General features: G+C 43.3%; 1 protein-coding gene across 18 annotated transcripts in view; it reads right to left on the bottom strand.

Annotated features, from left to right (window-relative positions):
- ZMIZ1 (zinc finger MIZ-type containing 1) overlaps positions 1–12,889 on the bottom strand; it is a 229,775-nt gene that overhangs the window by 16,204 nt on the left and 200,682 nt on the right. For all 18 annotated transcript variants that reach the window (XM_085882955.1, XM_085882956.1, XM_085882951.1 and 15 more), the window contains 5 exons: positions 5,492–5,702; positions 4,877–4,982; positions 3,778–3,935; positions 2,057–2,124; positions 779–847 (listed from right to left, as the gene is read on the bottom strand). In XM_085882955.1, the coding sequence (XP_085739081.1) occupies positions 779–847; positions 2,057–2,124; positions 3,778–3,935; positions 4,877–4,982; positions 5,492–5,702 (612 nt within the window). The remainder of the gene's footprint in view (positions 1–778; positions 848–2,056; positions 2,125–3,777; positions 3,936–4,876; positions 4,983–5,491; positions 5,703–12,889) is intronic.

The raw sequence follows: 12,889 nt of genomic DNA, 5'->3' as shown, positions 1-12,889 counted from the left end.
CAAAACAGAAGAAAAAAAAATTAAACTCAAAATTTGATGTTAGGTCATTCTTGGTGGAACTGTTTCCCATCTTTCAACTTTGCTTTAGGTGGGAAGCGTGGGGATTTGCGATGGCGCATCATTGACTTTGCTCTTGTATAAATTGCATTGACTTCATCTGCAGTTATATTTCGTGTCAACGTATAAACATTCCGTTTTGGTAAAATTATTTTCAATATGGCTGTTTTATACCATGCGGGACATTTTGTAGAAATAAAAAGTAAAATCCAAGCTCACTCGATACTTTTTTCGAAAATTTCCTGACCCAATTTTATTTTTTATTTTGTAACAAGTGAAATATTTGAGAAGCTAAAGAGGAAGAAAATGAAGGTGATGCATTTCCCACTTTCCTAAAGCTTCTGCACAGTATTTCCTCATCAGTCCAAGGTTATGGTTGGGTTTCTAATGGCCTTATCAAGGGGTAAGCATTAAATAAGTGACAAGCAGAGAATAAATAACAGCATTGTATGGAATACGACTCGAGAGTCCGATCAAGAAGAACGAAAAGATTACTCATCGACATCGCCTGCTTCTCGTTGGGCCACACTATCAGGAATTGTGTTCCAGCTTTAAAATAAAAATAAAAAACGCTCGAAACAACTGTTGTGTCCATCTATCATGAAATAACTCCAGTATGATACCGACATCACACAAAATCACAGTCAAGGAAAGCAAGTGCAAAAACAGTACAACATAATTGTACAATTGATTTGGAATTAAAATAAAATGCATTACTTACTTCTGGATAGCGTTGAGAATTCCCCACATGTATTGGTCGACCTCCAGACCTTCTAGCAAAGCTGTCTTACTGCGTGAAACACACGAGCACATTTAGTAGCATGGCACTTATAGTTGGAACAACAATGGCAATAAAAGGGGGAATTTTTTTTTCAAAATAGTTATTAAATAATCTAGAAGAGTAATGAACAATCAAAAACACTTTGTACAACTTAATGAACGACACTACATCTCCTGATTTGTAAAGAATTATTGCATTATTTGTCCATTAATTGTACAAACTTTGCTAATTAGAATAAAAAAATGAATATATGCCCATGTTTGGAATAGTCAATTATGGAGAAATGTGATGGCTTTGCAAGCTGATGTACACACAATGAACAGTTCATTTTGTTCATACCATTATCTATAAGTTTGAGCGAACCTGCACCTGTGTTCCGAGGAACTCGTACCCCGGTGCAATGTTTATCCATCCGTGTCTGTTAACAATCTCAACATTTCTGTATAATCAAAATGGTAGGCGTTTTGATAAAACTTGGCAAACTCCTACTGGGGTCATTCTTGAATTTGTTGAGTTATCTTCAAACCATTATTTTAAAGATGGTAATCATTGTGCCACAAGGACATGACTAAGCATGGTATTGGGCCGACAGGATGCCCGAGACATACGCACATTCCCCTCTAAGTTGTCTAGCCTGGGTTTGAATCCTGACCCAGCTATAAAATGTCATCCCGGTGTTTCACAGGCAGGGTGATCCATCAATGTTTGCCGTCCCTCGGATAGACGTTAAATGGGAATCCCGTCTGCCAGCATTAGTTGGTGGACATTAAATATCCCATGGTGTCCTTCACAAAGATTAGGCGAGCTATCACTGGCATCCTGAACAAATTACAAATCCCTGCCTTAACTAGCAGAGGGCATTGCATCGGCAGCACAGCCACAGCCTCGGCCAATGATGCAACCCTGCAACCTTGTGCTGCATACGAATGAGGAAGAAGTGGTATGGTGTTTCAATCAAACTTGGTAATTCCCATCCTTCCTGAATCGCACAGTTGAGCTGCGTCAGAAATGGCCGGACTAGGGTGAGCATCACATTAAAAAAAAAAAAAATTAAATTAAATCTTTATTGCTTAAACATACAATGTGCACATGAAGGTATATTATAAGATGTTCCTTTAATCCATTTCTATCAAGCCGTTTTAAGTTTGAAATAAACAGAGCACAAGCAATGAAAGCATTAATTGCAGTTGCTGAGCTTAATCAGCAAAACTAACTTACTTGCAGACAGGACAACGCCAGGTTCCCCGCTCACAGTTTAGCTGCAGATATGACTCAAGGTCAAAACACTGTATGTGTGGAAAGATATGCAGGCACACAGACAAACCACATGATATTACTCACACATTTAAACCTTTGGCTCAAACACGAGTCTTTACACTTACGTTAATGTGTCATGACCTGGTCACAATTTGGAAAAAAAAAGTAAATAAAGATGAAGCAACAATTCGTCCACACAAGGGAGAGAAACTGTTCGAAACATTTTTTGGAAGACCTTGATTATGCAGACGATTTGGGACTCACATCGAAAACATTTGAGGATATTGAAGAAAAAATAAAAATAAATGTAAAATAAATAGTAGGTGAGCAAAAAATTAATTGGTCTGAAAGTTAATGTCAATAAAACAAAATTGTTGAAAAATCAATTACAGGGCAAACAGACCAACAAAATGCATGGTCAAGAGAAGCATGATGTGAAGGGGTTTGCTTATTTAAGTAGCTTTGTCGATAAAAAGGGTGGAACAGAGAGAGAGAGAGAGAGAGAGAGAGAGAGAGAGAGAGAGAGAGAGAGAGAGAGAGAGAGAGAGAGAGAGAGAGAGAGAGAGAGAGAGAGAGAGAGAGAGAGAGAGAGAGATGAACTAAATAAATAAAATACGAGTTCCTTTTCAAGGAACTTCAAAGCAGGAGGTGTCATTAGGCGCATGAAGCATGTGCAGTGGTTGCCAACCTATGGTTGTTTGTCCGTGCTTCATCTTTATTTATTCGGAAGGGATTCGAACCGTCGGCCTCCCAGACTCAAAGCGGACACTCTAACAGTACACCAAGTCCGATTAAATGCGCAAAACACGATAATAAAAGCGAAGCAATTCTTTTTTCAAACTCAATGCAGTTTAGAAATTTTCCAAGATCAAAATGGAGACAAAATTAAACCTGAGTAACTCAACCACCAGGTCTATCCCTTTAGAATGTTCAAGGCACATAACATTGGAAGACTACTTTTGGGATTGAGGTATTGACTCAAAAATTTTTGGCAGAAATGTCTCTGGAAGATTGTTAAGATGTTTTGGCAAAAAAAAAATAATTCAAACGAAGCGATTAGAAAAATAATTGGTTAGAAAGACATTATATAGGAGATAAAGCAAAGAAAGTGGAGGTGGATAGGCCATGTCCTAAGAAAAGGAGTAAATTTGATAAGAAAATCCATATTTTGGACAACAGGAAAGAGGAAGGTTGGATGACCAAAGATTACTGGGAGAAAGCCGTTGGAACAAATGTTGAAATTATGTAACAGCATGAGCATGGATATGCCTGGAGTTGGCTTAATGGTTAGGGTGGAGGGCTTGGGATCCCAGGTTCCCGAGTTCAAATCCAGACCTGTTGAATTAATACCAGGTGGGGTTAACTCGGCCTGTCATCCTTCCGAGGTCGGCAAAATGAGTGCCGGCATGCTGGTATACTGCGTCGGAGTGGCAACTCATCCAGGATTGTGCCCAATAGCCAAGGAGACTGCTTAAGCAGCACCAATGCTCTGAACAGAGTATGGTCCCAATGGATGGATGGATGAGCATGGATGAAGAGGAAGAGTTATAGCCAAGAAGAGAGATTGCTGGATGGATTTTCTGTCGGCCATACGTGTTTTTAGATACAAAGTGGATAAATGAAATAAAAATAACAATTAGAAAACTTGATAGGGTGCGTGGGAATGAGGCAGAAGTGATTACCTGCACGTGTTTACAGTCTTGTCCTCGGGCTGGCAGCTGGATGCGACGGAAGGTGATGGGACACTTCAAGGAAACTTTAATAGCTGTTTGCTCAACTCCATCCTCTCCATTGAGGCCCCCACCTGAGGAAACTGCCACACTTGAAAAGTTTCGTTTTACTAGAAAGGAGAATGGAAGGGGGGATATGGAAAGAGAAGTAAAAAAAAATAAAATAAGGTGTTTTGGTGAAGGAATGCCATTTATTACACCGAGCTGCAAATGATTATGGATTGATTGCAGCTACATTTATATCTCTCATCATCTCTTTCGCCAACATACAATTGTGTGCAATGTTTCTTGTTGGTAAAACACAAATAGTTCAGAAAAATGCAATATTGATTGCTTAGCATACTGAAGTATACAATTTCAATTTTAAATAGATGGTTCGAGATCAATTCTGTATTAACTAGAATGGCACTCGGTAGAGAGCATACCTCCATCAGGCTGAACAGTTTACGTTTTGTATCCCACTGATAGGCCAGATCCGGATCCAGATCTGAACCAGAATCTAATTGGCTTGTTCCTGTCACCTCCACAACATGTCCACCAAGTTTTGTTATAATCCGTCCACAACGTTTTGATATATCGTTCTATATATTGTTTTTGGCCCTATCTCTCAATGGTGAATAATCACTTTAAAAATTCTCCTATCTGGATCCGGAACTTCACCAACATCTACTCAATTCGGCCTTGTCACACACCCAACCTGTCCTCCAAATTTCTTCCAAATCTATCCATAACTTTTTGAGATATCCTGCTCACAGTCAGACAAACAAACACACAGACAGGGGTGAAAACATCTTCTTAACCACTAAGCAAAATTAAGTTGAGAAAATGAAAACACAGCCATGTGTAATAAACCTGTCCGTCAAACTGACAGCTTGCCACTGTATCATGTGTGAACAATAGTTTGGTGAGCATATGCAACAAGAAGGCAAGAAGCACGACCAGATGCTGTGAAAGAGGACAGCTAAGGGAAAAGCTAAGTCAGTCGGTGCAAAGGTCAAAATCCAAGTGGAGGAAAGGACAGGTGAACAAGTAATAAGGCAAATGATTTCACTTTTGGTGATGCAATGTTCAGCAGGAAGCAAGCGCTTCTTCAGCAGGCCTTGCAACACGGAGCGTACAGTGGGTCGATGCACCAGCTGGAGTACGAACAGATGAGACTGTGCAACAGAGAGAGGTAAAAACAAACACTGAAAAACATAGTTAGACGTGAACATCTGGGGCATGAACCGGTGAGACAGCACATATCAAGAGAGAGAGAGACACAGAGAGAGAGAGAGAGAGAGAGAGAGAGAGAGAGAGAGAGAGAGAGAGAGAGAGAGAGAGAGAGAGAGAGAGAGAGAGAGAGAGAGAGAGAGAGACACACAGAGAGAGAGAGAGAGAGAGAGAGAGAGAGAGAGAGAGACACACACAGAGAGAGACAGAGAGAGAGAGAGAGAGAGAGAGAGAGAGAGAGAGAGAGAGAGAGAGAGAGAGAGAGAGAGAGAGAGAGAGAGAGAGAGAGAGAGAGAGAGAGAGAGAGATAGAGAAAAAGATAGAGGTAGACAAAAAGATAGTGACACAGATAGAGATAGAGACACAGCAGTAAAGAGTAAGAAGTCAAAAACAAGCCAGCAGAATTTAAATGGTGATCAATAAAGAACAAAACCATGTCAGTGCTGTTTCTTACGCAACAACAGGCTGTGACAGTGATCTGGATGGTGTTGCGACCTGGCTGGCACACATGCTTTAGGTGCAGAGGCTTGTGGGATGTCTTGTTGTCCCCACGCTCGATATTGAGTGGGGTTGCATTAACGCTGACTTGCACAGAGGCTGGCCAGTTGGTATGCATCTGCCGGTCTTCATGGTGATAGCATTTGAACTGTAGCTCCAGGTCCGGCCTACGAACGTAACCACGATGACATCACTAATTACTTGCAGCCATGATACCAGTATACTACCATTTACAAAATAACATTTAAAAGGAGGGCACTGCCAAACTGCCCATCGTATGTCTCCTAAAAATAAAGAAATTAGTTTGAAAATGAAAACACATCGACATCCAGATTTGCAAGAAAAAAATGGCTTCCGGCTTCATTGTTACATCATTTAAAATGCAACATCGTGAATAGCTTTGCACAGCAAGTCCATACAACATGGAGTTTAGTTTGAAACTTTCAATTAAATAGCCATGGAAAAACAAATATTATAAATCAAGAAGAAGGGAGAGGATGACATCACCAATGGTAATTAACAAATGGGATATCTCTCTCCGAAAACTTAACCACAGCAACAACCTCTACAGGACAATAACCAGCCAGCATTCTAAAGTTTCAGTCCTGAAGACAAGGGCTGGCAAGATGGCCAAGGCCCTAGAGGTACGCACACTCACCTCTCAATGTGTTTTGCCTGGGTTCAAATCCTGATCCAGCTATAAAATGTCATCCCGGTGTTTCAGACAGGGTGATGCCGTCCCTTGGATGGACGTTAAACTGGGTGTCCCGTCTGCCAGCATTCATCAGTGGACGTTAAACATCCCACGGTGTCCTTCCCAAATAGTAGGTGAGCTATCGCCGGCACCATGAACAAATTCCAATATTCCTGCCCAAACCAGCAGATGGCATTGCATCAGGGGCACAGCCACACCCTCAGCCAATAATGCTATCCTAAAGTCTTGTGCTGCATATGAACAAATAAGAAGTCCAGAAGACAAATTTCTGCCACAGTGGCATCATGAGCAAGGCAACTATCAACTTTAAAATCGAAAGCCTTTAGTGAGACCTTTATGCTGCTCAACTATACATTGCTTGCAATTCAGAGATAACTAGCAACCCGTCCTATGGGCAATCTTGTTCCAAGCATGTAACACGTTCTTCTGACGCACAGCTTCTTTGTGAAGGCAAAAAAAAAATAAACCCATGAAGTTATGTGCAGGAAGCAAGAATATACCTCCTGCTTATAATATTCCAAACACCTAACGGCACTGTAAATGGTGGAGACTTGTAATAGCCTCCACCACCTGGAGGCGGCGCTACACGATACACATTTACATCGAGAGTCTGTCCCTTCTCCTCCCCTAAAGACCACCTGAAAAGATTATAAACACCCCTCGACATTAACATAACTCACCAGAAAATAAACACAGGGACCTGTTAATCTCTGAGGCCAATAGAACATGGACCTTTCATCACTCATGAAGTTTTGCAACTGAAACTCAAGCCTTGGACAAAACTTTCCCCCAAAGCGAAGCGATTCATAGCATGATTAACCATCGATAACCGGTTAAACACTAATTTTTTTATCATTCACTGAGGCTGTGCAAATTCTCCTTACTATTTCGATTATTAGTTATATAGAATTAATGACAATTTTAATTGCTGAGATTACCTTAATTGAAATGATCCTCAATTCTGTGCTAGACCCCAAGCTGCTCCCTGGGCTGCAGCCCCTGTCATCTCTACCCCTGTGATATGTGTGAGGAGTATGTTGGAAGTAAAAATGAGCAGTACATTTGTGGTTGAGAAACGAGGATGAAAATAAGACAGAGGTTGTGGGTGAGGAGCAAGAATGGAGGTCAGGTAGGAAGAAGCGAAACAGCTGGGTGAGATACAAGGTCACGATATATGATGATCAGTGCCAGTATCAGGGAGGAACAGGCTCAGATTAAGGATAAGGTCAAGGGAAATGGCCAGGCTCAGGGCAAGGTCAAGATTTAGGGCTAGGCTCTAGGGTAAGTAAAGGACCATTTTACAGAACATTTACAGAGATCAGCAGGGCAATATTAGGGCATGGTAAAGGTACAAGGGTCATATTGTTGCGGGGCCGGGACGTCGGCCACGGTCTGTCCGCTTGATGGAACCGCAAGTCGGCTCGACCGATCGCCTGGAATTCAGATCGTCGCCCCGGATGAGTCCGGAGTCGACGGGTCCTTGTTTTGGACTGTGAAGGGTCAATCTTTCCACCACGTGGTACAGGGTTATTTGCCAAATCTTCAAAATACCTCGAGACCACGTGGCGATCTACCGAGTCTTCACACCCTCGACGGAACTCGTACGGAAACGAGCCACTTAGCGCGCTCGTTCCGTGTGCGATTCCGAGTGGTTTAATCGCCGAGAACTGCCGGTCCCGATTATCCTGTTACAACGGCAATGGCCAGCTAATCCCTCACACGCGACATGCTCAGTCAATGCAAGAATGGACACGAACGAGCTGAAAACATGGAACAAACGGGGTTTATTGATACAATAATGGGGAACGAGGGAACACAGAAGAGCAGATTTAAACCAAATAAAGCAAGGCAATGCAAATATATACAGCGATAAAGCACTTATACAATTTTACTACTTAAAGACAGGGCCCACACACAGACACACACACCCACAGACAGAAGTGGACCCCAATGGTCTTTATTTGGATCTCCAGCCCGGAGGACAGACGGGCTGCAGATAAGTGGTAGCTGCTACCTGGCCGTGAACGCGCGGCTGGGCGTCCCCTTCTTCCCGAAGCTCCGGGCACCGTAGGACGGACTAGTGCAGCTGAACCTAACTGAGGTGGATCGAAGTCGTTTCCCACGCTCGCGATCCTTCGGAGGACAAGGACCAGGGCTGACGGCGACAAGGGCGGTGAAGAAATCTCTCCTCCTTCTCCAGACCTTTGTGGACTTCTCTCCAAAAATCTCCCTCTCCGAGGATCCTCTGTTCTGACTTCTATACTCTCCGGCGCCACGTGACCCCCTCCCCCACTCGCACACTCCCCAGTGCATCGGTGGGTGGGGGCTTCACCTTTCACCTACTGAGCGCACGGAGGATGTCGGGAGCGGAGGGTTTCGGCTGTTGTTTGGTGGGTGGGGGCTTCACCTTTCACCTACTGAGCGCACAGAGGATGTCGGGAGCGGAGGGTTTCGGCTGTTGTTTGGTGGGTGGGGGCTTCACCTTTCACCTACTGAGCGCACGGACATGGATGTCGGGAGCGGAGGGTTTCGGCTGTTGTTTGGTGGGTGGGGGCTTCATCTTTCACCTACTGAGCGCACGGAGGATGTCGGGAGCAGAGGGTTTGGTGGGTGGGGGCTTCACCTTTCACCTACTGAGCACGCACAGAATCCTGGGGCTGTTCTCATTCTCTGCAGCACTGCCGCAACTCAACGGTCGTTTCGTGGCTGCCGTTGCGGAAGATGAGGTTTTCCAATAAAGGGGAATCCTAACTATAAAGAGAAATCACAGCGCATGGACATTTATTTACCCATTAGACAAGGGGCGGGAGCTATCTATAAAACACATACTTACCGATATAACTAATCTATAGGATCTGAATGTCTGTGTGCTCATGGCTTCCAGATTCGCAACAATATTTCTATTTTTGCCGTTTTAATTTTGTAAATCTATATCGTTTTTGTATTCTACAATTAATTTCTTTGTTGGGTGTACCAAACGAATTACGGCAGGGAGGTTCGTCGAGGAAGCAACCAAACAACGTGGCATTACGAATAATGAACAAAATGGAAATAAACGATGAAGTGAGGGATGTAAGATCGTTAAAAACAAAGGATGTCTACAAAGTTTAAAGAACAACTTTGGGATGAAGGAGGAGGCTGGAGAGCAAATAGATGTGAACGGAAAACAAGGAAAGAATCCAGTGAACGCATACAAGGCCGAGTGAAAACCCAACGGGTTACAAAGAGCTTGTGAATGAAAATGTGCAGGACACTTGAGGCCAACAATGAACCCACCATTTACCCCGAGGAAACTCGCAAAAATTAACAATTGAAAAACAAGAGTGAAGGCGATGGCGCGCCATCGCGAATCCCACACTTCCCACTCCAAGCAAAGTTGAAAATAGCAAAAGGTTCCACCAGGAATGACTCGATATCAAATTGAGAGATCGAACATTTTTCCTGTTTTGACCCCTGTGACCCCAAGTTCCCACCCCTTGGGGAATGACCCGGGGGTCAAATCTTGACACTTGTTACACGTTCCATGCCCCCCCCCCCAACGTTGACTGCATACACAAATTTTCGTTGAAAAATGTTTTTGTAAATGAGCCTGTAATTGCATAATTTGGTATTTGATATTTTGACCCCACCCAGGGCCCTGGGGGAAGGGGGGCAGGGTGACGCCCAAAATGACACCGCTCTCGCACCTTCTTGCCATGTGGTAATCATAACCACCAAGTTTGGTGAATTTCTGCACAACCGTTTAGGACGAGTTAGCACGACGGATGGACAGGCAGACAGCCGATTACGATATCCCCCGGTTTTTTTTTTTTCTTTTTCAAAAAGCATGGGGATAATGAAGTTACACCAGGAGGATTCAAAATAATCCAGCCAGTTAATTTACCTTTGGAAGAGTCAAACGGGATTTGTGTGCACACTGATTAACTGGAAACAAATGCTGACACTTGTTTCGTCCATTATCTCCTTAATCTCCTTGAAACTCAGACACCACTTCTACAAGTATGCTTCATTGTGACTTTCAGTGAAAGTTTGAACCCTCATCACCCCTTTGGGGGATCGTGACTCGTACCACTTTAGGACACCTGCCAGGGACGCTTCAACATCATCATGTGAATCATGTAAATAGACAAGTGGGTTCCCTTGACGATCTTTCCAGAGTGACAGGGTGAGACAGAGATTTGCCAAGATTGACAAACATGTTCCATTTGTCAGATGATCATCTAATAAATTACAGATCAGTGGAGAGTGACGCAGCTGCTGCCTGCCTGTGACTGGGTTAAACGTATTCTAGGACAATGTGTGGAGACGTCTGCAAAAAAGGGGGGAGAGGGTTTTCCAAAGCTTTGGAGAAGTTGTTTACGGAGAGGAACAAGACTTGGCCCATAGCACTGCCTTTGGGCACTCCAACCTCCACTGGGAGAGGAGAAGGTTCCATTGATAACAACATGTTGACCGTTTGAGTGGAGGAAGTCAGAAAGAGGTATGAAGTCAGCCGAGTATGCCACAGGCAGCGAAATGCCTGAGATATAATGACTCGGGAGATGAATCTGAGTTGGTGTTTGAGATTTAGGTCCTCAAGCCATTGCTGAAGGTTGTCGCAGCATATCTAGTGTGAAGTTACCAGGCCGTGGAATCCAACTGACGGTTCAGTGATCAGCCTGCTTGAAAAGAGGAAAAAACTTGACATCACCAGCAGCGGTGGATTCCATGACTTTACTAAACAAATTGAATAAGCTTATGGTCTGTGGTTGAAAGGTGAGATATCATCGGGTGAGAAGGACACATAATCTAGTAGATAGTTGGTATGAGGAGGGAAGAATGGCAAAGAGAGAGATGGATTGGGTACACCTGATTTCGAGGCAAACACCGAGTTCGGACATTCTGCCTTTTCTCGATCAAACTCTGCACCGATTCCATTTGAATTGAAGGAGAGGATGGGGTTGGTGGGGGAAGGGGAGGGGACCATCCACCAGAGATAGTCTTGACAAAGTTCCACCTTGACTTCAATGGAGACTCATTAGATTGTTCAGCCTTGAGATTCCCAAGATGCTTTCTGCTTGGCAAAAGGATGGAAACAGACTTGTTACGAGCCTTTATGTGTGACTAAAGGTTGCCCTCGGTTGAGTAAGCCTTCCATGTGGAGTTGCGATTGGGAGAAATAATAACAATGGGTGGGGAGGTCCGAGTGTTGTGTTCGGCCAGTTGATTGGCGGTGGTGTGTGTGCGTGTGTGCGTGTGCGATTGTATAATAGGTATTGCTATTGTGGAACAGAAGTTTGTATTTCTTATATGTACGTTCCATATCCAAATGTAACAATTTAACAGAAGATTTACACAGCAACGCACCGCTTCTATACCAACTTGATTAATGTTTTTATGATCGTACCAGGATACTGGTACAATCGATGACCCAACCGTTGCGGAGGAAATTGTGTGACAGAGGGACGGACAGATAGACAGACAGACAGACAGACAGACAGAGACAGACGGAGCTGATTACAATATCCCCCCCCCCCATATTTTTTCAAAAAGCGTGTAGAAAGCTCAAATTTTTTTTGGAATTTTTGACTGGATGTTAATGCCACAATTGATTAAAGTAGAGAAGCGTTTTCACTTTCCTCGGATAAAAATTCTGGGAGCATTTAGGCCGGAACGCTGATGTTATGAACATTTTGTTGCGTGAGCAATCTCGCATCTATATTACCGATTTAGTCAACGTCACGAGGGGTTTCAACCAAATGCTGGAGATTAATCTTCCTTCCATCATCTCATTTATCTCTGGAATTGTTGCTCATCGTAAATTAGATTTGTTGAAAGGCTCATCTCAACACTTCCTGTTTTTTTTAGTCCTGATTGATTGTGTTAACCCAAATGTCTGTCAAAACATTTGAAAGGTGCCATTCCTTTGTTTTTGGAGAAAACACTTCATTCCAAACATTTCAATTTCTACACGTAAAGCTTAGCCCTAATACTCTAGATAGTCAAGTTCCATTATCAGCCGATAAGACATCACACGATCATTTGTTTGCAATGCTATAGCGGTAAGGAAGCCGAAGTCACGTCAATGATCGATTCAGGTTTCAGACAAAGAAAAGCTAGAGCCAAGTAGATGGCGCACCATCATAAATCCCCACGCTTCCCACCAAAAGCAAAGTTGAAAGATCGGGAAAAATTCCACCAGGAATGACCCAATATCAAATTTTGAGTGAAATTTATTTTTCCCCCCATTTTGACCCCTGTGACGTGCCCACCCTCCGAGGGCATTAAAACTGGGGTTCAAATTCAAAAATAAATCGTTTCATATTTCATGCGCCCCTCCGATGTCGATATATAATAAGAAACAACGTTTCATCTAAAAATGTGCCCATAATTGCACTTTTTGGCATTTGACCTTTTGACCCTATCCGAGTGGGCCGGGCCAAAAATGACACTGCTCTTGCACATTCTTTCCACGTGGTGATCATAACTGCCAAGTTTGGCAAATTCATGTCCAACCGTTGAGGAGGAAATCATGTAACGGAGGGACGGACGGACGGACGGATGGAGAGAATGACAGACAGAGAGATGGAGCTGATAAAAATACCCCCCCCCCCCCATTTTTTTTCAAAAAGCGTGGAGATAACAAGCATCAGGTAGGCA

The sequence above is a fragment of the Eptatretus burgeri genome, chromosome 5, assembly GCF_056783735.1.
Source record: "Eptatretus burgeri isolate ZD-2024b chromosome 5, Ebu_testis_v1, whole genome shotgun sequence".
NCBI lineage: Eukaryota > Metazoa > Chordata > Myxini > Myxiniformes > Myxinidae > Eptatretus > Eptatretus burgeri.
This window is presented reverse-complemented; position numbering and strand designations above follow the sequence as displayed.